Source organism: Pteronotus mesoamericanus, unplaced genomic scaffold (assembly GCF_021234165.1).
Source record: "Pteronotus mesoamericanus isolate MK-2021 breed Mesoamerican mustached bat unplaced genomic scaffold, CSHL_Meso_final contig_57, whole genome shotgun sequence".
NCBI lineage: Eukaryota > Metazoa > Chordata > Mammalia > Chiroptera > Mormoopidae > Pteronotus > Pteronotus mesoamericanus.
Genome location: NW_026555203.1, coordinates 306,620 through 332,341, shown reverse-complemented (window position 1 = coordinate 332,341; position 25,722 = coordinate 306,620). Strand labels below are relative to the sequence as shown.

Sequence of the window (25,722 nt, the reverse complement as noted above, 5' to 3'; positions counted from 1 at the left end):
GATATTTCTCCATGAAGGGGCAAGGCTTTTACTGCCAGAAGATAAAGAAACTTGCAATGCATATGGCTTAGTGAAACAGCGCTCTCAAGCTCAGGTGCACATGGAGAGCACAGTCATTCCTGCCAGCAGCCTCCAATGGGGCGCATGGATGGAGCTGCGGCGCTAAAAGGAATGTGAAAGGGGGGCCTGGGAGCTTTAGACTTGGAAGACATATTTTGCTTCCTTTGCACTTTGCCTCAAGAACACCTCTAAGACTGACATCACATAGGGCTTCAGGTGCTAGGTCAAGGGAAGAATGGACGTTGGAGGCACCTCCCTTGAAGTGTCCTTGCTAAGGGGGAACAGAAAGAAGAGCCAATTTTCCTCTTCGCTCTTTATCATGTCTCCATCCGCACACTATAAATATATGCCAAAGGCTGCTTACTTAACCTGCCCACTCACCAGGCCACCAGTCACGTGGCTTTCTGCTGCCCTATGCAGGGCATGCAGGGCATGGTGACATTTCCAGAGCAGCCTATTACTCATGGGCACTGAGCTCATTGCTGTGAAAAATGAAAAACTGCTTCTATTTTGATTATAGCTGAAATTCAGTTTTTATAGAGGACATGCTAATAAATAACTGCATATCAATTAGATTTGTGTAAATAACAACAGCAACAAAAAAAAAACTTGGAATAAGAGAGAGTTCTGTTTGAATCCTAGACCCATTACAAGTTGTCTAACATTGAGCAAGATTTTTGACTCTCTGCGCCATCATAGAAAGATGAAATAAAATAGTGCATATAAAATGCTCATCACAGTGTTAGGCACCTATAAAATATTAGGGGAAAAAATGTACTAGTAATCAGTTTTTCTAAAGAATTCCATAGTCAATTCTTTTGTGTAGCAAATAATCCTTTAACATGAAGAATCACTGTCTAATTTATATCTGGAGTGGGATCAGCAGTTTCCATTTTCCCTTAAAGCAGCACATGCCTGATTCCCTTTCTTGGGAAGGGAGACAACAGAACATGGTGCCACAGATCTGAATTCAAATCTAGGCTCTGCCAACAGCCAGCTACATGACAATGGGCAAGTCACTTAGCCTCTCAGAGCCTCAGTTTTCTCCCCTGTAAAATGAGGGATAATGACAGTGTTTGCCTCACAGGATTGTTGTGAGGATTCAATGAGCTGCTCCGTGAAGTATTTAGCACAGTGGTAGCACATGCGAGTTTAACAAATGTTAGCTGCAATTATAAAAATAAGTATTGCTAATAAGAATAACAACTTTCAAAGCCCAGTTTGCATGTTTGATTTTAGTACAGGCCAGTTAACGGGGACAAAGGAAAAAAAACCTTTCCATTGCCGAAGCCTGAGACCCTACACCGGGACAGCCGTCTTGCTTACATGCACCCTTATGCCCAAGAGGGATCAGGGAAGAAAGACAGCTCAGGACAAACCTGTGCCCTGTGCTGCGAAAACAAAGTATTTGGCACAGGATCTGGATTGACAGCATCATGCTTATGGAAGGACAAGGAATAAAGGAGAGGTTGAAGAGACCATAAGACCTCTCCTGGAACCTGGCCTCTTCTTTGTACAAGAGACCAGTAAGAGTGATCCAACTTGGCCAGCCTCCCCCCGGCCCTCGCCCTGGCTTCCATACCTTACTATCCAGCTTCTTCATTGTCACTAGATCCAGAGACTTTAGGGAATGACCTGTAGGGGCGATGAAGTACAAGCAGGCATGGATGCGAGAGTCGTGGTAGGTGTGCAGAACCCTGCGGATCTTCAGCTCCTCCTGCAGGTAGGCTTCGAACTGGGCATCTATGAATTCCACGATGGGCTTGTAGCTAAAGGGGACAGTAAGAAAATGGCCTGGACACTTAAAAAAAAAAAAACCAGGGATTTTGATAGTCTCCTGGGGAAGTTTAAAATGTCCTCGGTAATCTTTCTATCTAGTGGGATTTCTCCATCTCCCTTCAATGGACCTCCAGTCCCCTCAGGATGGTCGCCTTCTTGTTCCCCACATGAACCACCTTATGCCTATCTGTGCACCTTCATTCTGCCCATTTCTCTTCTCATCCCAGTCCTGCCCTTCTAGACCATAGGGCCCAGCTGAATGTCCACCTCCTCCATACAGCCTTCCCCAATTATGCCAGAAATCCCTCCTGTCCTGGGTACTCAGTGGAGGCCAGGACCTCTCCTTGACCCCACTGCTGGGGAATCCTGTCAGAATGCTCTGGGTTCTGCTCAGTCTTGCAAGGTTCGGTGGCGCGCCCCACTTGGCTCTCCTAATGTCCAGATATTTTTCCAGTTCTCACTTCCTCCAAGGTTGTGTCTTTAAAATCTATGTACTCAGGCAAAGTTTGATAGAGATACTACCCTCACCACAGCTTTCACATATGTGCACATGCACCCAAGCTCACTGAGTCTCCATGCACAGCCACCCTTTGCAGATCTCAGGACTTCTTTTTCTTTTTTAACTTTTTAAAAAAGATTTTAACTCGTTCTGCAGTAACATGCCCAACCAACTGAGCCACACCAGCCAGGGATTTACCAAGACTTCTTAAACAATAGTCACTCCTTAGCTCCTCCCTGTCCTGGGAAGTTTCTCACCCGCAACCACCATTCCTGCAATCTCGCCCCTTTCTGCTCTTCCTAGGCCAGCTTCACTACAGCCCTGCCTCTGTTCGCACATCTCTCTGTCCTCTGCTGCCTCTCCATCTGGGGCTTCCTTCCTTAGGGCTAGAAGAGGCCCAGGGCAGGGAGTCTGCAGACACCACTGCCAGAAGGGAACATGATCAAAGGAGAAGCAGGGCCCAGCCAGTGCCTCCCACCTGCAGCAGCCCCCAAACTGAGCCTTTTTGGAAGATTCCCTTTTTAGAGAAGGGAAAAATAGCTCTAAAAAATAATGAGATTCCTAGATTCTAGGAGCCCCATACAGAGGAGAGATCCAGGTATAGGGTACCTCTGGAGCCCCAGACAAAAATCTACAAATACAGTTCTTTCTTCCTTTGATCCCTCTGAGCCAACCACTGTTCTGAAGGGTAATAGCATCAAAGAATCTCTTGGTCGCAGAGATCCTTAAAAGGACCCTGAAGAGTTAGGAGTGGGGCAGGGGATGTAATCCCTTAGACTTTATCTAATTAATGTTTGGATGATTGGCTGGTTTGAATTATCTAATCATGGCACAGTTTCATTTTTTTCCTCCATTATATAACTTTTTTACTTCAGTATTTTATTTTACAAAAGGGATCAAAGGAGGAAAGAAAAGTGTGCATTTTTATTCCCCCCACCCCCAAATATCCAGTGATACTCTGGGCCTATCTTTCTGCTGCTGACCCTAATTCTTAGGGTCTCTGAAGAGGTGTATGAATCAGACCAGTCAAATTAACCAATCCCAATGGCTCGTCTTCCTGTGGTGGCCCTCTCTCCCTCCCCACTCTGCTGTGCTCACTGGATCCCAGTCCATGGTAAATTCCATACTCCCAGAGGCAACACCTTCACAAATTGCTTCCTTCCTCTAAGTGATACCTGTCTCCTCTTCAAAGAAGATGCTTCTCTCATATCCTTCTCAACTGGAAATTACTGCTTCTTTCACCCCCAAGTTCCATGGGTGTGAGGACTAGAGGGGGAGCTTTCTCCTAGCTAGTTATTTCCTGGATTACTATAATCTCTTCCAGCTCCAACATACTCTACCCCTCTTCATCACTACTGTTTATCTTTTACTTTTTAAGGTAGGAGTTCTTTTTTAAAAATGATTTTTATTCATTTTTAGAGAGAGAAGAAGGAAGGGAGAAAGAAAGGGAGAGAAACATCGATGTGGGAGAGAAATATCAATTGGTTGCCTTTCACACGGCCCGAACTGGGGACCTGGCCCACAACCCAAGCATGTGCCCTGACCCTGGGAATTGAGCCAGTGACCTTTCAGAGTGTGGGATGACGCCCAACCCACTGAGCTACACCAGTCAGGGCAAGGGTAGGAGCTCTTAAACTGCAGTCCACAAACCTCCAAGGTCTGTGGATAGAATTCAGAGCATCCTTGAATTGGGACAGGAAAACAATACATCTTTTTCACTAAGCTCTAACTAAAGTTTAGCATTTTCTTCGGGTCTACACGTAGGTACCAATCTAAAGTAATTTTAGCAGTACCCGAGACTTCATAACCAATAGAAATCATGGATATTTTTTCTTTTACAGTTTAATAAATTTCTCAAAACAGCATTTATACTCATCAAACTTCTAGATTATGATAATTATTAGACCTACCTACAAATATTGTTGCATCAGGAATTAATAGACAAGGACATGAATTCTTAAATCACAATTTTAAAATATTTCAGTATTTTTAGTATAATTGGTGTATTTTAGGCACTTAGAAACCATATTTCATTCATTCATGTGTAGAACCTAATGAACAAACTGAACGAACAAGGAAAATGGAGACAGACTCATAGATGGAGAGCAGGATGACAGCTAGTGGGGGTGGGGGAATTGAGCAAAAAGGAAAAAAGGACTCATGGACACGGGCCACAGTGTGGTAATTGCCAGGAGGAGGCAGTATAAAGGGACTAAATAGTAGTGGAAAAAATACAATAAAGATTAAATTTAAAAAAACCAAAAGTGCCCTGGCTGGTGTGGCTCAGTGGACTGAGTGTTGGCCTGCGAACCAAAGGGTCACAGGTTCAATTCCCAGTCGGGACACATGCCTGGGTTGTGGGTCAGGTCCCCAGTTGTGGGCACGCAAGAGGCAACCACACATGGATGTTTCTCTCCCTCTCTTCCTCCCTTCCTCTTCCTCTCTAAAAATAAATAAATAAAATCTTTTTAAAAAAATAAAAGAAAGTTCTGATACATGTTGCTATGTGAATGAAACTTGAAAGCACCATGATAAGTGAAAGCCAGTCACAGAAGGACAAATATTATATGATTCCACTTATCTGAGGTCCTAGAATCTACTAATTCATAGAGACAAAAAATAGAATACTGTTTACCAGGGGCTGAGGGGAAGGGAAAATAGGGAGTTGTTAATGAATTTCCTTTAGGGGTGATGAGAATATTTTGGAACTAGATAGAGGTTGGTGGTTGCACAACATTTTGAATGTATTAAATGTTACTTAATTGTTCACTTTAAAATAGTTAGCTTTCTGTTATGTGAATTTCACCTCAATAAAAACAAGAATAATAGATGAAGCAAGTAAGTGGCAGGGGAGAGATCACATAAGGTCTTGTGGGTAGGGTACAGTAAGGGGTTATTTTTTGGCTGTGAATGGGGGTCTTCTGTTCCATAATGTTTTCTAATTGGTTATTGTTAGTTAACAAAAAGTCTATGGCTTTCTGCGTGTTTATTTTGAAATAAGCTACCTTATTGAACAATTGTTCATTAGAATTGTTTTTCAGTTGATTACCTTGGGTTTGCTAAACAGACACATTATAGAAAAATAATAATTTTATCTCTCAATGAACACTTCAATTATTATTCCTTTTTTTATTTTCTTTTAATTTTTTTCCATCATCATTTATCCCCACTATACCCTCTTCCACCTCCACCCATCCCTTCCCCACCTCCGCAATTACCACATCGTTTTCCATGTCCATGAGTTTCATTTTTATTTTTTAATGCTTTTTAAAAGATTTTATTTATTTCTTTTTAGACAGAGGAGAAGAGAGGGAGAAAGAGGGAGAGAAATGGCAATGTGTGGCTGCCTCTCATGCACCCCCTACTGGGGACCTGGCCTGCAACCCAGGCAAGTGCCCTGCACTGGGAATCGAACTGGTGACCCTTTGGTTCGCAGGCTGGTGCTCAATCCACTGAGCCACACCAGCCAGGGCAAGATTCATTTTTATTGATAACGTTTTATTGAACAGACCAGTCCGTTCTTGAAACGCTGTCCTCTGTCTTCACTGCCACCATTATAACCTACCTCTATAACTCTTTCAGTTGCCTTACCTTAAACTCTTGGCGTGTTTCTGAGGTTCCATCCTGGACCATCGTCTGTTGTCCTTCTACATATTACATGCATGTTATCCCTGGGTGGTCTCACTCCCATGGCCTCACTTATCACCGCCTTCCTATCACATCTCCTAGACACATGGAAGTCATCCTAGTCTCTTCCTCCTCCATGTGCCAGTCAGTCCATGTGCCAATACAGCCATCAGAGCCTCCCTGCTGGAAGCCTACAAGACCAGATCACAGACATTGTATTTGAACACCACCATCGCAGGCACCAAAGCCAAGATGCCACAAGGTCAGGACTACTGGAACAATGCCAAAAGTAACAATGGCTAATTTGCTCTTTCACCATGCTTCTGGTCACCTCCTCTTCCCTCTACACTCATCCCTATTCTGCTCTGTCCTCCATGGACTTGTCCTCATGTAGCTCTCTTCCTTCAAAAACATTTCCACTGTGCCCTCTGAAACCCCTGTCCTATGATGTCCAAAATTGCCTACATCTTTGCCACTCAGAGCACGAGAGTGTGGTCCTTGGACCAGTAGCATTAGTATCACCTGAGAGCTTGTTAGAAATGTAAAATCTCCAGTGTCCAACCCAGACCTACAGGATCAGAATTTGCATTTTATTGAGAGCCTCCAAGGCTTGGATACAACATTAAAGTTTGAGAAGCGCTGGCCTTTATCATCTGCCTTTTTACAGAACTTGCCTACCTCCTTTTCTTAACGGAAACTTCATTCTTCCTTGGGGATGCCACAACCCTGAGGACACCAATACTGGGAAGCCCTCTTCTGTGCTGGCATCTCATTTCCCCATAGCTGGTGTACCTTGGGGCCAGTAGGTTGGGCACTCACCTCAGAGCCACTTTCAGACTGTTACTTCTCTACCTCAATATAAAGCCTTTTACGCATTTGAGACCTCTTCCATCCTCTTCTGGTGGCACCTGACGCACAGTCTTTCTCCCCATTCTGGGTGATTGCAATGTGCTTTGGACAACCCATCGACCTTCAGCCTCTTTACTCCTTGGTTGCCTCAACTTCACAACCTTTACCTCCCTCTGCTTCAGCCACCTACACACCTTGTCAGACCAGTTTTCACTAGGCAGACCAGTTTCACACAAAACATCCTCTAACACCCCATGACCTGTCCACAGCCTTACATTTTCCAGCTCTCTTTTGCCTTTGGTCCTCCTAAACCTGATCTTTCATCCCACTGAATCCTGTGGTACCTTTGCCTCTCCTTTATCTTACAGGGTATCAGCCTCTTCCTGGCCTCATCTCCTTCTCAGCCCAGGCTCAACCCCGTAATTGATTCCCGGAACCGCTTTTTTACCAACACCCTCATTCCCATTGTACCCTTGCCTTCTACCCTATTTGTCTAGCAAAACTGCTGTGCTGAATAAATTTCAGGATCTTCTGTCTGCTCCTACACCACTGTTGCTGGAGTGGGCTAGAAGCAATCACAGAACTATGGGGTTTGACACTACTACAAATTCATGGCCTCCAACCTCATATGGGCCTTTAGAGCAACGTGACAATCCCTTTACTCAGCTTTGATTGGCTTCCTTCACATTGCCTTCATTGACCATTCCAAACTTTTATTACGTTCTTCAAGCTCCAACACTTAGTCATAACTCCTTCACTCTCACAAGATGGTCTTACCTCCTATTTTAACAAAATCAAGGCCACCAGGCTTATACTACCCCAACTTCCTGCCTCACTCCCTCCTCTCTAAAAATGAATCGACTCTTCTTGGTTTCTCTCTAGTCTCTGAGGATGAAGGGTTCCTTATCCTGTCCAAGGCCCTTTGCCCCACTGCACTTGATCTCATTCCTTTCAGGTTCTTAGAAACTTGCTTCATCTATCAGCTCTTCACCTCCTACTGACTCCTTCCTTTCAACTTATAAACATACTTAAGTATTCTCTCATCTCAAAAAAAAAATCTTTCCTCAACCTAATCCTCCTCAACCACACATTTCTGCCCAACTACTCCACTATGTTTTCTTTTCCTTTAACGGTCAAGTTTGTCTTCTGCATCCACCACAGGGCCTGACCTATAATAGGTGTTCAATAAATATTTAGTGGGTGGATGAAGATGTTTTTTGAAAGAATAATTTATTTTTTTAAAATTTTACTTCTCATCTTGGCTGGTGTGGCTCAGTGGATTGAGCACCTGCCTGTGAACCAAAGGGTCAACGGTTCAATTCCCAGTTAGGGCACTTGCCTGGGTCAGGGGCCAGGTCCCCAGTAGGGGGCACATGAGAGGCAACCACACACTGATGTTTCTCTCCCTCTCTTCCCCTCTCTCTAAAAATAAACAAATAAAACCAAAAAATAATTACTTCTCATTCATTGCTGAACACATTATGAATGTTTCCTACCCTCACCAGCATCCTAGTTAACACATTCATTGGATACTTTAGGTTTTGAATGATGAAAATTTAGAGGTATGCTTTTTAGCGTTTTATTTTTCCCATCAATGTATATATCATTCATTCGTTTTTTAATTAAAAATATATACTGAATATTCACTATATGCCAGTTGACTAACTTGTACTCATCCTATAAAACTTCAAGACTTAGTTCAGCCCCTCCTGATCACCTCCTCTCCGCTCTGAGCAACCTCCACCCTACACTGCCATTACCAGGCGTGGCCAATTGCTATTCTTCCTATTCCCATAGCCTCTTTACACATGCCTGTTATTGTACCTACCACATTATGTAGAATTTGTTTATGTATTTATCTCCTCCTCTAAACTGCAAGCTCCTTAAGTAAAGACTGTGCCTTATTTCTCAGTATCCCTGGCATTTGGCATTGTACCTGGCACCCAGTTTACAATTAGTCTTTCTCTCACATCTGCCCTCTCCTCTCTATTCTCAAAGCTTTTTTTCTCCTATACAAGCTCTCAGCATCTCCCCCATCCTCAGAAAACTCACCCTGACCTTGTATCCCCCAGACATTGCTTTATCCCTCTTTCCCAGTTCAGAAAAAGCTCCTTAAATGAGAAGTCTATATCCGCTTAATCTGCTTCCTTTTTAAAAACTTTATTCTTTTTTATTTTTAATTATGCAAACAATACATGTACTTATTCCCTGCTCCTCAGAAGTAATGACTATTTTCAGTTTGTTGATTATCTTTGCCTATTTTTTATGCATATATGTGTACACACACCACACACATATGAGAGAGAAAGAGAGAGAGAGAGAGAGAGACTTTTCTTGTTGTATTGGGAAGAAGGAGATTTACACAAACAGTATCATGATCATATCATCTTACAAGTTCTTTTTTCATTTAACAACAGGTGTACATGAGTGCATATTGGATCTACCTCATTATTAAACTGCAAGATACAATTCTATGGTACGGTTGTACCATAGCTCATTTAGTTGCTCTGTTGGTGGACATTTAGACTGTTTAACTTTTTTTTAATTCCATAATGAATGTTACAGTGAACATCTTTTCTATATGCTTTTCATCAACACATGCAATTGTTTCTCTGGCCTGTACATCTAAAAGTAGAGCTTCCAGATCATAAGGTATTCATATTTTACATTTTAATAAACACTGCCAAATTTGCCCTAAAAAAATCTGCATCAATTTACACTCACAGCAAAATGAATGAAATTACCTGGTGTTAGTGAATATATTTTTATCTTTAATTTTTTGCAAATCTAATGGATAAAAAAATTTTTCAGCATTTCATTTTGCATTTCCTTATTCATTGGTGAAGCTGAACGAGCATTATTTCGTATTTTGATTGGCCATTTATATTTCCCTTCTTGCAATGACCAGTTAATTTCTCATTGAATTGTAGAAACATTTTTACATTTCAGAAAAAAAATCCTTTGTTATAAAGGTTGCAAATATTTTTGTTCCCATCTGTAGTTTGTTTTTACTTTTGTTTATGTCATCTTTCAATACACAAAGGGGTTTTTTTGTTTTAATTAATTTAAATGTGTCAGTCTTTTCTGCTGTGACTTTTGGATTTTGTGTTACAATTAGAAAAACCTTCTATACTCCCAAAGTTATAAAAACATTCCCCTATATTTTTTCCTTATATTTTTAGAAGTTGTTTTTAATCCAACTAGGATCTATTTTTGTGAATGGTATTTGTGTGGGAGCGTCCTATCTTATTTTTTCCTAACGGATGGCCTATTTTCCCAGCACATTTTCTTCAATAGTCTATTCTTTCCCTTCTGACTTACTTATGCTAAATTCCCACAGAAATACGACTTTGATCTTGGGTTCACTTTTCTGTTCTAGTACTCTTTTTGTTACTTTGATGCCTTCACTTCCTTACCTCCCATTCACTCGAGGCAATCTAGCTTCTATTAACAATTTCCCTGGAATTATTATTCCTAAATGTGTTAATGACCTTCTGTTACCAAATCCAATGGATATTTTTCAGTCCTCATCATCCTGGACACCATTTATCATTTCCTCCCATATGCTACATGATACAACTCGCCCTTGATTCTTCTACCAATAAAATTCATGATCATAACAATACATTCTGTTCATTAGTTACTCTGTGCCAGGCACTATTTAAGCTTTTCTTTAAAAAAAATGTTATTGTTATTTTATTACGTCATCCCCATTTTCCCCCTTTGCCCTCCTCTACCCAGTCCACCCACCCCCCCCAGCTCCCACAGTCAATCCCCACACTGTTGTCCATGTAAGCTTTTCTTTTTCTTTAAATATTTTATTTATTTACTTTTAGAGAGAGGGGAAGGGAGAAAGAAAGGGAGAGAACCATCAATGTGAGAGAAAAACATCCCCTGACAGAACCAGAGACCTTTCATTTTGTGGGAGGACGCCCAACCAACTGAGCCACACCGGTCAGGCCTGTTTAAACCTTCCTATTTGCCATACATATCAACTGTGCCCCACCACAACCCTCTAGGGTAGGTAGTAGTAGTATTATCATCGCCACTTTACAGATGTGAAAAGTGAGACGTAGAGAATGTATTACTGTAGTGTAAGCCCCGAGTGTTCCATTTTTTCCTTCTTGTAATGCAAGTGCCTGACTTAAGCTTAGACTGCCAAAGCAACCACTTCAAAGAGGCATCCACCTCAACCTTAGGCCATCTGAATAAACACATCCCCGCCTACAAAAAGAACCAGGACGCCCCCACCTCCATCTCAAACTCCTTTGTTTAAGGGATCTTGGTTGATTTCCATAATTGAACTTTTGGACCACTAGTTTTTTTCTCTTCCCGCAGTTTAAATTTTTGCCTTTCTGTTTTAAATTTGCCAATAAAGAGTGAGCCCACAAAACCCTAGCCCTGCAGTTTCAACCTAATCAAAGCAGAACCCCAGGCCCAGGTGCTCTCTCTCTTTCTCTACTCTACCTGCGACCTCACTGTGCCATGTGCTTTCCAGGATCTGTAAATAGTAAACCTTCCCCCACCAAAGGCTCCTGGTGGCTAATGCTGAGGGTGTCTTTCAAACGTAAGAACCAAAAGGGCCAATGCAGCCACGTTGGTGCTAAGACTGGCACAAAAACACTTGTCCAAGTTTCCTGGGCTAATAAGTGACAAGATGGGATTTGATCCAGATCTGCCTGAGACCAAAGCCTAAGTTCCTAAGTATGTGCCTTTCCAGCCAATCCTTCTGTCTCCCTCTTTGATCCCTTTTGTTCCAACATCTTTTCAACGGTGGCTTTCTCCAGGACATGTCCTTCATCACTGCTCTTCTCAGTTTATCCGCACACCCTAAGTAAAGCGGGCATTCTAATGCTCTGTTTCCATGCAGCTGCACCGGCATATTTATGCCAAATGGCCCTGTCAGTATGGAGGAAACACTGTTTTTTATTACAAATCCCTAAAGCTTACTCCATCTCTGCTCCCCGGCCCCGTTTCAGGGAGGCTTTTCCTTTCTACTTATTTGAGTTTTTATTACAGGAGTCCCTCCTTATCCACAGGGAAAACATTCCAAAACCCCCAGCAGATGCCTGAAACCACAGATAGTACCGAACCCTACACAGACTATGTTTTTTTTCCCTATACATACATACTTGTGATAAAGTTTAATTTATAAATTAGGCACACTAAAAGATTAACAAGTTAATAATAAAATGGTAAAATGGAGCAATTAGCCCTGGTCAGTGTAGCTCAGTGGACTGAGCGCTGAATTGTGAACCAAAGGGTCACTGGTTCGATTCCCAGTGCAGGGCACATGCCTGGGTTGCAGGCCTGGTCCCCAGCAGGGGGTGTGTGAGAGGCAACCACACATTGATGTTTTTCTCCCTCTCTCCTTTCCTTCCCCTCTCTAAAACTAAATAAAATCTTTTTAAAAATAAACTTTAAAAAAAGGGAACAATTAAAACAATATACTGTAATGAAAGTTATGTGAATGTGATGTCCCTCTCTCTCAAGATACCTTACAGTACTGTACATAATGTGTTCACATTTTCACTTAAAAGAAGCACTTTACAGCTTCTCTTTGGCATACACAAATGGCCTGCATCCATACTCTTATGTTTTAGGGCCATTATTAAGTAAAATAAGGATTACTTGAACAAACACAAGCACTGCGATACTGTGATAGTCAATTTCATCACCAAGATGGCTACTAAGGGACAAATGGGAGGGTAATGTGTACAGCATGGATACTCTGGACAAAAGGATGATGTGATCCAGGCAGCAGAGTAGAATGATGCAAGAGACCGTCATGGTACTGAGAAGAGTGTGCAATCTAAAAATGTGAATTGCACACCCAGTTCGAGTCCAGTCGGGGCACATGCCTGGGTTGCAGGCCAGGTCCAACATGTTTCTCTCCCTCTCCTTCTCCGTCCCTTCCTCTTTCCAAAATAAAATAAAATAAAATAAAATAAAATCTTTAAAAATGTATGAATTGTTTATTTCTGGAATTTTCTATTTAACATTTTCAGATCACGGTTGACAGCAGACAACTGAAACAGTGGAAAGCAATACAACAGATAATGGGGACTACCATATTTTATTTTGTATGAATATGTATCATATTTATAATGAGGAAAAACAATAAGGATGTTACAGATATAACTGGAGTAAATTAGTTTCTCAGAGGATGTATCAGTTCAGTCCCAAACTTTCATCAAGGTGTTTTCCAATGTTATATATGCTGAATGCATGAGAACTGAGAGAAATTTACTGAGGAGATTCTAAGCAATGTGCAGCTGAGATTAAGCACTCATATTGTGACCCAAATATCCCCTTCCCTAAGGGTCTAATTCATTGTCAACCAAGTAAGATTAGCACAAAAAAACCCCAGCATGGATGGAACTGGAGAGCATTATGCTAAGCGAAATAAGCTAGGCGGTGAAAGACAAACACCATATGATCTCACCTGTAAGCAGAATCTATTCAATAAAACAAACAAACAAAAGAGCAAAATAGAACCAGAAGCAAGAAACATGTAGCAGACTGACAGTGACCAGAGGGGGAGGGGGACAATGGTGGAAAGAAGGGGAAGGCACTAAACAAAGAACATGTCTGAATGACCCATGGACATGGACAACGGGGTGGGGATTGACTGTGGGAGCAGGAGGTGGGATGGGCAGAGGAGGGCAAAGGGGGAAATATTGGAACAACTGTAAGAGAATAACAATAAAATATTTTTAAAAAGCAAGCCCATGAAAAGCAGAGGTGTCCTTTGTTTAGAATTCCAAATGGAAAACAGAAGTTCAACTTTTAAGAAGCTAAATATATTTATTCATTGTAAGGAAATGAGTATGGCTGTTGTAACTTTAAGAGAGAAACAGGATAATTTGGGATACAGTTCATCTAAGAAGCAAGAGAATCCTCAAAGAATGAGCAGATACTTTGCCCAAAATGATGAATGGCCTTTTCTGGATAAGCATGTGTGATAACCATGTGACTCCCAGTGCTTGACCCTTACCCCATCCCTGGCCCAAGCCCAGGCCACATCCTAATCTCTGAGCTCTCTTCACCCATCATTCACGCACCATTCTCAAACACTTCGGACCTCCTGCTACCTCTCTGCTTATTCCTGTTCTCTCTCTTTTTAGGATGTGTTTTCTCCTTCAGCTGACTTAGCGTCCCAAGGTTTTTGCCTTTAGCCTAGTGTTCATCTCAGTCAACTCTGATCCCTAGGTTATCTTATAAGTGTCCACAGTTGGGACATATCACTCACACCTTGTTAACCCAAATTTCCATTTCCATCCCAGACCCTTTCCTGAGCTGTAACCCTATATATTCAGCTCCATTCCTCTGAAGGTCATCATGTTTCTTGATGGTGCATAGACAACTTAAACTCAACATGTTCAAAACAGAGCTGATTCCTTTAAAAGTTGATTTTCTTATCCTGTCTTAGTGAATGCCGCTACCATTTGTCTACTCTCTAAAGCTGAAAATATGGGCCTCATTCTATATTTTTCTTTGCCTTCACAACCCTTCTCCAAGACTTGTTGATTCTACCTACTCAATATTTATTAAATCTGTCTCCTCATCCTTATCTCAACACCTGATTTACCTGTGGCCTAGTCCTATAGTCTCCTAACTGATCTTCCTACTCTCCAGTCTATCTCAAAGCACCTTCTTCAAAAACCAATCAGATGACATCATTCTACTTCTTGAAATCTTTCAGTAGCTCCACATTTGCACAGTTCTATAAATTCCTCTAGGAGTTGGCTCTTGCTCCCTTTTCAGGCTCATCTCCCTTACTTTTCCCCCAGTTTAATCCAAGCACTAGCTCAGGGGCAGACCCAGGTTTTGTGGTATCTTAAGCTTACACAATTTGAAGGGCCCTCCAAGGAAAGTAATATAACGTTATGAGTAAAAATTAATTACAGGGCCTTGGAAGAGGCCTGTGAAAGTGAGAGCACTAAAGCTTAAGTTTCATTAGGTTCACAGTAATCCTGCCTCTGGTCTGGCCAAACAGAGCAGCCTTCAGTTCCCTAGAACATGCCATAATCTTCCACATCTCTTTGCCTTTGTACAACCAGTTACCCCTGCCTGGAACGTCCTTCCCTCCCTGTCCTTCAAGGGCCAGCTCAGCAGACACCTCCCCTGTGAAGGCTTCCCTGACCTTCCCACGTGGAATTGAATGTCCTCTCCTTTACGTTCTCATTGTAATTTGTCCTTTAACCTCTTTGTACCCTGCCCTTTACAGAGCACATCACACTCAATGGAACTTTTTTTTTTTAAACCAGTCTTTCCTGTGAACACCTGAAGGGCAGAGACAAAGTCATTCCTGTTCAGATTATCAGAGCACAGCAGCAGCTGACACAAGGTAGGAGCTCAATAAACGTCTGCTAAATGCAATGGAGACCTCACCAGTGCCCACTGGAAAGATACCCTTCTTTTGGCAAAACATGTACTGTAGAACAGTTGCTTTAGACAGGGACCCTGGGTGATAAGAGATCTGCTGTCTGTCCCACCAATCTGAGAGGAGGTCTAGGCAGGACCTTGGCATCTGTGGTCTTTCCAAGACTATTATGGGGAGCTATTCCCCGTGGCCTCCGACCAGCCTCCCCACCCCACCCCCTTCCTTACCTGTCCTCCTTGTTGATCTGGTCCCCAAAGCCCACTGTGCTTACGATTGTGAGCTTTAGCCCCACATTGCTCTCTTGGAGGTCATAGGTATTAGACCGAAGCTGGACACCTGGCTGTGTGTGGGTGGCTGGCTCCCCCTCAAACTTGGTGTTGAACAGAGTGTCCATGAGGGTGGATTTGCCCAAACCTGTCTCTCCTGAAAAGCAAAAGGATAAATTATGGTCCATTCACAGTGACCCGGAAGCCATTCCACATCATGCTTTGGATGCATATTCACCGACATGAGAAAGTGTATGTGATAAGACACTAAGTGGAGAACATATAGAACCAGATGGGCTGTTTGATCTCAGTTAAGTGAAAAATAACTAATGGAACAGCACCAATCTGTTAGCAGTAATCATCTCAGGATAGTGGAATTAGGGTAATTTTCCTTTTATTCCTTATTTTATTTTGTTATTTGAAAATCGAGTATGCATTGGTTTTTTTATATTTTTATTTAATCTTTATTATATATTTTCCCATTACCTTTCAGTGCCCTTATAACCCCCTCCCCCCAGCAATCACCACACTATCGTCCCATGCCCACACACTCTTTTTCCTTTTGCATTGTTTTTATAGTTAGACAAAGAAACTGTTACAGGCAATGACGGAGAGGTAGAGTTATGCCTAGAAAAAGACTGGAAGGAAAACAATATATTCTTACCAACGGTTATGTCTGAGTGGTGGGGTTATATGTGGTTTTCATTTCTTTCTTTATGCTTTTCTGTATTTTCCAAATTTTCTATGAGGAACATATATAGCTTTTAACATAAAAATTAAAAGCTTATTTTAAAATTTAAAAGAAGGGACAGCAGCCTCTCATCAAAAAAATATCCCCTCAGTCCCTATGTCACCTTGGTGCCAGGACCAGACGGCCTCTGCAGATGCCTGAATGTTGTCCCAGTGGGGAGCCCATGTGGCTCTCAGCTTCCCCTCCCAGGGGGCAGAGCCGTCAGTGAGACCATTTTTAGCTAATAGGGAGGGAATTTAGCAGGCCACAAATTATTCTTCCCCTTAAATTTCAAACAAACCAGTCATTTGTTTGTTTAACTAACAGGCTGCAGGGTACTAATAAATCAAACCATTGGAATTTCAAAAGCCTTGACTTTCGCACTAAGGAGACAAGTGGAGGAAGGACTGTGGGGGACTGACGAAGGTCTGGGGAGTTTATTTCTGAACCATCTAAGGGATGCCAGGCCACTGCCACAAGCCAAGGAGTGTTCAGGGGATGAAGAGACCGGAGGGAAATTGGTGGCACTGGAGCTAGGCACCAGATGGGAGGCCACAAGTTGGGCTGTGCCCCATAGCCGCTGGCAATTTCCTTGGATCCAGACTGTATTTGGGCCCCCATCCCACCCCAAGGGATTCAAGAATACAAGATTCAGCAGTTAATTTCTTTGAATTGCCCTTTGAATACCTAGACTATCCTGCCATTTTGCTATTAGCACCTCCCTTCTCCCCGCCCCCAACCCTTCAGATGTGAGTCTCGACTGTCTTTACAGTCAAGAGTGGGTTTGCACTGGGCAAATCCTGACCTGGCGGATCCCCCCTGTGACTAACAACACGCATCCGCAAGGCAGTCCAGGCCTAGCGTTAGAGCTTCACAACCAGTAACTGCAAATGGTCCATCTCCCCTCCACCCTCTGGGTGTGTCTAGCTTTGGATGTTCCAGGCCTCTTTTCTCTCAAAAAATGAGCTACGAATGCAGGAGGTGCTTTTAAAAATATCTGTTGATGATGAGAGCTTCTGTGTGTGCAGAGACTGGTGAGAGGGAGAGAACAAGGAGAACATTCAATTCGGCCAGCTACCTGGCCCTCCAGCCCAATTTCATATCCAGGCCTGACTAATGGGGTTGATTGTCAAGGTGCAGAAATATGGTTCCTCACACAGATCATGTTTCCAGCCAGGGTCTGCTATACCGATTAGCAGCAAAGATTCTCCCAGAAGAGGCCCCTTTGTTCCTCCCTAAAGGAACAGGAAGCATTTAGGTCCCAAGAAAAATGTGGTGAGGTGAGGCCTTTGCGATGGGAGGTGACAGACTTGGCCAGGCAAAGGAATGTATCACCCCCTCCTCGCCCAAGGTGGGGGTGCAGCTGACTGCAAAGGGGGCCAGTACCTCTGAGGTGGAAACACAAGAGTGGCTCCCTCAACCCTGACCTGCCTTCCCTCTGTGCACTGAGGTTCAAGCTACATTTCAGCCTGTCTTTGTAGGCACCAAGTGAATTTTCCATGTACACTCCCATCTCCACCCCCTCTTCTGCTCTGTGAGCTCTTTGCTGAATGCCCTGCAGCAAGAAGAGAGTGGCAGGCCCTGCCTCCCCAGCACCCATAGCTGGCTCCCTGGCTCTCTGATCCTTAGGATTCTCAGAGAGCAGGGGAGGGGACAGCTTCCTGTACTCCAGAATGCCCGGCGCAAGCTCACACAGGCCTCAGGAGCAGGACTGCAGAGTGAAGGGCCCACCCTGTTTGCACAGCTGAAGAACTAGAGGCCCGCAGACAGGGCAGGGCAGCAGTGAAAATGACCATCCAAATGCCTGCAAGCACAAAAGGGCTGTGAAAACTAAGTGCCCAAGTGACAAATGTCTGGAAGAAAAGAACCTGCGGGTGTCTAGGGAATCGTGATAAACACAACATAAGAGGACAGAAAATCAAGTGAGCTCATCCAGTGGCTACTGAGTGCTGCCATTCCAGTTTTCCATCAATGTGGAGCCTGGGGGCGGGGGCGGTTAGGTGGGCCCTCTCTCTCAATGGCTGGCACAGGCTCAGCCTGAGCCTATAGGATGCTGTCCCCACCCATGCTGCCCTGGGCCCAGTATTGAGTGGGAGGGTGGGCACAAGCAGCCTAATTCAGATCAGGTCAGCAGATTCCACACCCCTGCAGGAAGGTGGGGACTTTGTAATTAGATTCCAGCAGGAAACCTGAGGAGTCCCTAGGGGTCAATTTCTCTCTCCTCATAGTGGAGCAGGGTTTCTTAACCCTTTTTAAGTCATCACCACCAGCCAGAAGGATTTCAAGTCATTGTGCTTAATGCAGATAGCATTCTGGAAACATCAGATTATTTTAAAAAAGAATTTTGATTTAAAACACTTACTATGAAATATGCTTTTTCCAACTACACTCCTCAGGATAGTCCGATGTTGACCTCTGTACCCTGAGTTAAATATCATTATAACAAAGAAAAGCTTAGCCCTTTTCCTCATGTGCTGTTACTATTTGTATTCTTGGACACCCTGTGCAATGAAGTCCTTGCCAGTGATGAAATGTAGAGTCCCAGCCAGGTTATCACTAAATGACTGTGTGACCTGAGCAGAGCCCTTTCCCCCTCTCTGGTCCGCAGTCTCCTTTGCCATAAAATCAGCAGGTTAGAATAACAATAATAACAGGTGTCATTTATGGAGCACTTACTATGGGCCAGGCATTGCTGTAAAATACTTCCTATTTTCTTATTTAACCCCACAAATAAGCCTAAGAGGTAGATATCACTATTTGTCCTTAAGTTACAGACAGGTTAACCAAGTCACTTCCTAGCTATGTGCATTTGCTCCCGCTCTCAACCTCTCTGTACCTTACCTTCCTCCCCTATGTATGTAAACCAAGTAACTGGTCCCGAGTTACAAAATAGTAAGTGGCAGAGTCAGCATGTGAATTGAGGCAGTTTGACATTGGAGCCCCTGCTTATAACAAATATGCTCCAGTGGATCCCACAGGCATGATATGTTGGTTCATTTGGTCATCAAACAAATATTTACAAAGCCTCTAATAGGAGCCAGGTATAGTTTTAGGGGTCGGGGATGCAGCAATGAATAAGACAGCCCCAATCCCCGTTTGCACAGAGCTCACAGTTACATGGAGCTAAAGTCTCTTCCAGCTCCGAATGGTAAAATAAACCAAGAGAAACGTCTCTGAGTTCAAAAGGGAGGTGTCCAAAAGGAAACTCACCAGGAACTCCAGTTGGCCAAGGGAGCCTATGGACAGGGACAAGGTCATGCCTGGCTCGGTGACCTTGCCTTCTTCCCTTTCCTGATCTTGCAGAGCCCTGGCAAACTGCTGTGCTGAAGCCGGCTCGCCCAGCTTCCTGCAGCTTTCCCAAGCCCACGTGCAGTGACATCAGGTTGGCAGCAAAAAGCCAACTATGGTGGAAATAATGACACTATGGAAATCAGCAAATGCTGCAAAAGCCGGGGCAATTTTTCCCCTGAGCGCAGACTGTGAGACACTGACCAGCACTGTCTTAGGTGAGCAGCTGCCTTTCCCAATCGACCCCTGACCTTGAATGCTAGCGGCCCTTCCCCTCATCCTTGAGTGAACCTCAATCCTGTTCCTCTTGTATGTTTTTTCCAAGTTCAACACAGTCCAATTGCGCCCGGAATCCTGAGCAGCTTCCAAGTAAATATTATCATTATGACCCTGTGTGTTCCTCGCAGGCATTGCTGTTGCTGGCACATTTGGAGGGCTGTCTCTTTGGGGCTCTTTCCCAGCAGAACATTTGTACTGCTGGCTCTGGCGGCTCCTCTGAGGCCTCCTGTTCTGTATCTAGGATTATGGGATCCTAGCAATTTCCAAAGCTAAGGAATTAGTAGATGCTTTTATGGGGGAGGGGAACCTTACCCTACCCAGTAATTATTGTCCACCCTAGAGAATCTACACTATTGAAGAGCAGTCATAATATGCTCACACCCATGTGCCTAGCCCTCTAAAAGCAATCATTGTGGGTGCCATTTATTGTTACCCTGACATATAAATGAGGCTCTGGATTCATAAAAATCCTCTCTCTCAATCCCAACATGCACACGTGCACACATATACACATGTACATATACACACCAGGTACCCAGGGTGCTGGGCTTGAGCCTAATGCTCAACAGCCCAGCACCAACATAAATAATACTGTGCCAAACATAGCCTAGGTCTCTGTTCATAATGGAAGCTAGTGCTACCATAATTTTACACTTAAAATGCCCTATTAGAAAAGAAAAGACAATTCTTTCGGGGAACATATTCTATGCCCAAACAGTCATTAAGGGAGTAAACCTGACAGTTATGCACAGGCGGCAGGCAGGCATGAAAGCACGGTCACTGAAAATCCTGGGAGAGAAAAGATCACCTTCAGCAGCCAAGCTACAAACGCTTCGCCAAGTCAGCAGCAGGACCGAGCCCCATGGCTGTGCCAAGATTGTAGCCTTAGAGCCACTCTAAGCTGCTTGTGACCTTGGCCCAAATTGTGGGTTCTCTGAGCAATGACAGGGTCACAAGCACAGTCAAAGAGCAGAATGCAGGAGTTGGAGGCTTTTTTGGATCAGGTGTGAAGGATGAAATTAACCCAGTCCACACCAGTGCATGGAGCAGGTTGTACCTGCAGGGCTAAGGGAGGAGCTACCAGGGCAGCCATTTTTTGAAACATGGCATGACAGGAAAGATACAGGGTGGCTGTTTGGGGATGAGAGTCTCCTTCCTACCCCTCCCCTCCTAGAGGATCTGTCCCAGGCAGTTGAACAAGGCCATCCCAGCATGTATACACTGAAGCAGTCGTAGCTGTACAATGCCTGGGTGGGAACTCAAGGACAGGGGTTTACTATTTCTCCCACTTGCTTTGCCATGAGCCTGGCTGCCTCCTCCTTTGGTCCAGAGGGGAGCCTGTGACCCACATGTCCAATTACCCTGCATGTCCACCCTCAGAGAGCTGTTTTCATTCAAATGGCCTCCCTTCTAAAGCTTTACTGGCCCACCTAATTGGTTGAAAGGTTGCTTAGTGTGTGTCATTTCACTTCCCATCTCCTTAACTCCAGTACAGGTCATAGAGAGCTCTGGGAGGAATGCCAACAGAATCTAGTATGTTTGTGTGGAAATTTTCAGTAATCAAATATTATGTAAAATAAGTTGGACATCAGCCAAAGATTGGAGAGATTTGGCAGTGCTAATATTATATGTAATAGCATTTGATCTTCATGTCAATCACCATGACTTCTATTTATTTTGTACCCTTCTCCTAATAGCAACTAATCATAACCATCAGAGGATTTCTGGCATTTGATAAATGAACAACCTAGATCTGCACTCTAAAGCCCATGATACGAAATTCTGTGAAGCACATATTGGGTTGGCCAAAAAGTTTGTTTGGGTTTTTTCCAAAGATGGCTCTAGTAGTGTTTAGTTGTCTTTAACTTCACTCGAAACAATTTTGTTAGATTGTATTGTGACAGCTGTCATATCAGCATGCATTTTAAAAAACATCAAAATTGTAGAATTTCTGTGTAGCTATTTTAATATTGAAGATGGATGAAAATAAGCCACATTTTTGGCATATTATGCTTTTTATTTCAAGAAAGGTAAAAATGTAACTGAAATGCAAAAACAGACTTGTACAGTGTATGGAGAAGGTGCTGTGACTGATCAAACATGTCAAAAGTGCTTCACAAAGTTTTGTGTTGGCGATTACTCACTAGACGATGCTCCACAGTTGGGAAGACCAGTTGAAGTTGAGAGCTATCAAACCGAGACATTACTTGAAAGCAATCAAAATTACACCACATGGGGAATGGCCAACATACTCAAAATATTCAAATCAATAAAGTTATTGGTGAAAATGAAAAATGTGTCTTTCATTGTATGGAAAAAACTAAACGGACTTTTTGGCCAACCTAGTATTTTCATTTCATAGGTTCCAAAGCTAGTACGTGGAAGTGAGTCACTTAACTAGCGAGCGAGCCTGCTAGCTGACTGCCTGCCATCCATATTTGGAAGTGACTTTGTTGTATTCCACCTGCCCTTGAGTGTGCAGTTATTCTCCTACAGAAAATGATATAGAAGAGTGCTGGGGATGAAGGAAAAGAGAAAATAGAGTCCAAGAAAATGAATGACCTTAGTTAGAAAACAGAACTTTAGACTACATTAAAGGGTAAAATATCCCATTGAGGAGTGGCTCGGATCAGCAACATGAATGAGTTCCCCATATGCTCTATACAAAAATATGAAAAGGCAATTAGCACAAGTGGTCCAACCAGCATGAAAACTGGCTTTATTATGGAATTATACAATTATTAAGGTCTGGAATTAAATCAATGAAAATATACTGGTATGCTTTACAGCACTGCATAGTGAAAATTATATGTTATGATCATGCTTGCAAATTTGGGATTTTTAAAATCTAAAGAAAGATTCTTTAAAAATGTGAGGGAGCCCTGACTGGTGTGGCTCAGTGGATTGAGCACTGGCCTGCGAACCAAAGGGTTGCCGGTTCAAATCTCAGTGTAGAGTACATGCCTGGGTTGCAGGCCAGGTCCCCAGGAGGAGAAGAGTGAGAGGCAACCACACACTGATGTTTCTTCTCTCCCTCTCTCCCTCCCTCCCTCTCTTTCCCTCTCTCTAAAAATAAATAAATAAAACCTTTAAGAAAAAGGATGTGAAGGAACTTTTGTTCCCCATATTTGGTTGGTGCTTGAGCTTCCAAAATGCTTTTGTATTCTCAACACATGTTGCTAGCGGCAGTTAGAGAAGCAGAGGGAAGGACAAAGGGTCAGCCAGACCTGGGTCCTTCTCATGGCTCTGCCACTTATTCTGTGTTGTTGCCTCAGTTAAGTCCCTATCCTCCCCAAGTTTCTGGATCTCCATCTGCTCAATGAGGATACGAATGCTATTCACTCTGCTCACTTCATAAAGCCCTAGTAAGGACCCAAATTGCTAATGTGGAAGTGTTTGAGAAGCGTAAGTCGTTCCCGTGTGGTTACCATATTTTGCCATGTACAATGCGCACTTATTGCCCAGGTTTTTTGAGGGTAAAATAAGGATGTGCATCATACATGGGTATATTGATTACACACTGTAGGTATAATAATTCTGTGTATAAGGCAAACAAAAACGTGGGTGCGTAGTATACACAGCAAAATATAGTAACTCATTCATTCCTTTCACAAACATTATTGACCTTTCTTTGTGCTATCACTAGCATATCAGAGGTGACTAAGATGTGGTTCCCACATTTGAGACTAAACGTCCAGGCAGAGATATACATAAAGGGAATAAGAGAACTTTGCATACAGCTGTGTGGTCCCTGCACTTGAGCTCCAACATACACTAAGCATAGCAGGGCTGCAGAGGAAACGGACTGACCCAATCCACTGCCCACAGCTGGTCGGCACGCATCTTCCTGCAGCCATTACCTTCCTCCCAGTTCTGCCTTGGCTCCTGTTTTCTGCAGTCAAAACGAACCTGACAGCAATAGCTGTGCCAGCCAGCTCCCTTGCAAAATTTCCACTGGGTATCACACAGCTCACTTTCCCCCAAGGAATGACCCCATATTCTTGTCTGAGCAGGGAAAATATCATTACAGCCAGCTGTTTAAAACACAAGCAGAGGGATAAAAGAAGAAAAGGGGGAGAGACACTCTTGCAAGTAGATCAGAATGACGTACTGTTTAACCTAATTACCTGCAAAGCCACATCCAGCCATTAAAGGATCCATATCCTGTAATAGGATTTTCTGCTATGGAAATACTCACCCACACACAGGATGTTAAAGCAGAAGCCCTGGCTGACTGACTTATTCACCAGCTGGTCAGGCAAGCTGTCAAACCCCACATGTCCAGCCAGGGGGACAGTTCGGCAACCTTCACCCTAATTTGGAAGAAGGAGGGGGAGAGAAAATGAAAATGTGCTTACAAGCAATCTGGACCTCACTTCTCCATCCAAATAATCTCCCTGCTAGGAAGTAACGCCCGCCCAGGCTGCATAATGAATGTCACCCTACTTCCAGACAAAGCAAACTACAGAGGGGCTTGTAAGGGGCGGAAGGGAAGGGTCAGGGGGTGAGACTGCTGGTGCTGGAGGTTCACAGACTTGGGTTAACTCTCAACTCAAATCACTTACAAGCTGGGTAACCTCTCAGAAACTCCGTTTCTTTCTCCATCTATCAATATGAGATAATATTACTTATCTTACTCATAATTGGGAGACTTAAATGTGCTCATATAAATAACACACTTAAAATAATGCCTGGTACATGCATAAGTGTTCAGTAAATATTACAAAGGGATTTCAATTACGCTTCTATCTGGGGCATTTTGGGGCTCTACAAAAGTGGCATCGTGTAGATGTTAATCTTTGACAAGACATGGAAGCAGCCCAAGTGCCCATCAGTACATACGTGGATAAAAAAGCTGTGGTGCATTTACACAATGGCACCCTATTCAGCCATAACAAAAGAAGGAAATCATACCTTTTGAGACAGCATGGATGGACCTAGAGGGTATTGTGCTAAGAGAAATAAGCCAGTCAGAGAAAGACAAACACCGTATGATTTCACTTATATGTGAAATCTAATGAACAAAATACACAGACAAACAAAATATAAACAAACTCATAGATACAGAGAACAGACTGACAGTTGTCAGAGAAGAGGGGTGTTGTGGCGGGGTCAAAAATATGAAGGGATTAAATGATACAGGTCGGTAGCTACAGAACAGTCACAGAGATGTAGGTCACAGCACAGGGCATAGAGTCAATAACATCATGGTAACTATGTGTCGGGCCAGGGGGGCACTTAAAACAGTGGGGGGGCCACTCTATAAAGTATATGATTTTCCAACCACTTTGCTGTACATCTGAAACTAATACAGAATAATGCTGAGTGTAAACTGTAATTTTAAAAAGTTTTACGTGAACAAAAAAGAGACTAGGCTTGGAAATCAAGCAGATCTGAATCAGAGTGCCACCTCCTCTACCTTCTGACCTTGGACAAGATACTAAACTTCTCAAAGTGTCCCCCCATCCAGGTAAAATGAGGAACTAATAGTTACTACACCTAATAGGACTGGTGTGAGGGTTAGATAGGATAATAACTCCTCAAGCACTGAGCATGTGGTGAGCATTCCATCAACAGTGGCTGCTGTTCTTAGTACACTGGGAGGTTATCCTTCCACTCAGACTCCCCCAATAACACGCGATGCCATGGCGTACTTGCAGCTGACTCCAGTAGGAGAGAGCTGCCTCCTTGCTTCCTCTGGTCCCCTTGTCTCCATGGGGGTCAGTCAAGCCATTTGCAGCCCTGGAACGCAAGGGGCCTTTGCGTCTCCTGCAAGCCCCAAAGCTTCTTCCTGTTAATGGTTTTACAAAACAGGGGGAACCTCAAACTGGGGCAGGCTTCCAAGGAGAAAGGGGGAAGGACAAAAGGGGCCTGCATGTACTCAAAAAATGTGTTAACTGCCAGCAGCAGAGAGAGAGAGAGAGAGAGAGAGAGAGAGAGAGAGAGAGAGAAAGGAAAA

At 43.4% G+C, this 25,722-nt stretch overlaps 1 protein-coding gene across 4 annotated transcripts in view; it reads right to left on the bottom strand.

The window, feature by feature from the left end:
• Positions 1 to 25,722, bottom strand: part of SEPTIN6 (septin 6) — a 65,539-nt gene that overhangs the window by 27,509 nt on the left and 12,308 nt on the right. For 2 of the 4 annotated variants that reach the window (XM_054580314.1, XM_054580313.1), the window contains exons 2-4: positions 23,962 to 24,076; positions 15,428 to 15,623; positions 1,643 to 1,829 (exon numbers count right to left, since the gene is read on the bottom strand). In XM_054580314.1, the coding sequence (XP_054436289.1) occupies positions 1,643 to 1,829; positions 15,428 to 15,623; positions 23,962 to 24,076 (498 nt within the window). Of the gene's footprint in view, positions 1 to 1,642; positions 1,830 to 15,427; positions 15,624 to 23,961; positions 24,077 to 25,722 lie in introns of those variants that run through there. The other 2 variants (XM_054580315.1, XM_054580316.1) reach the window with 2 other exon arrangements.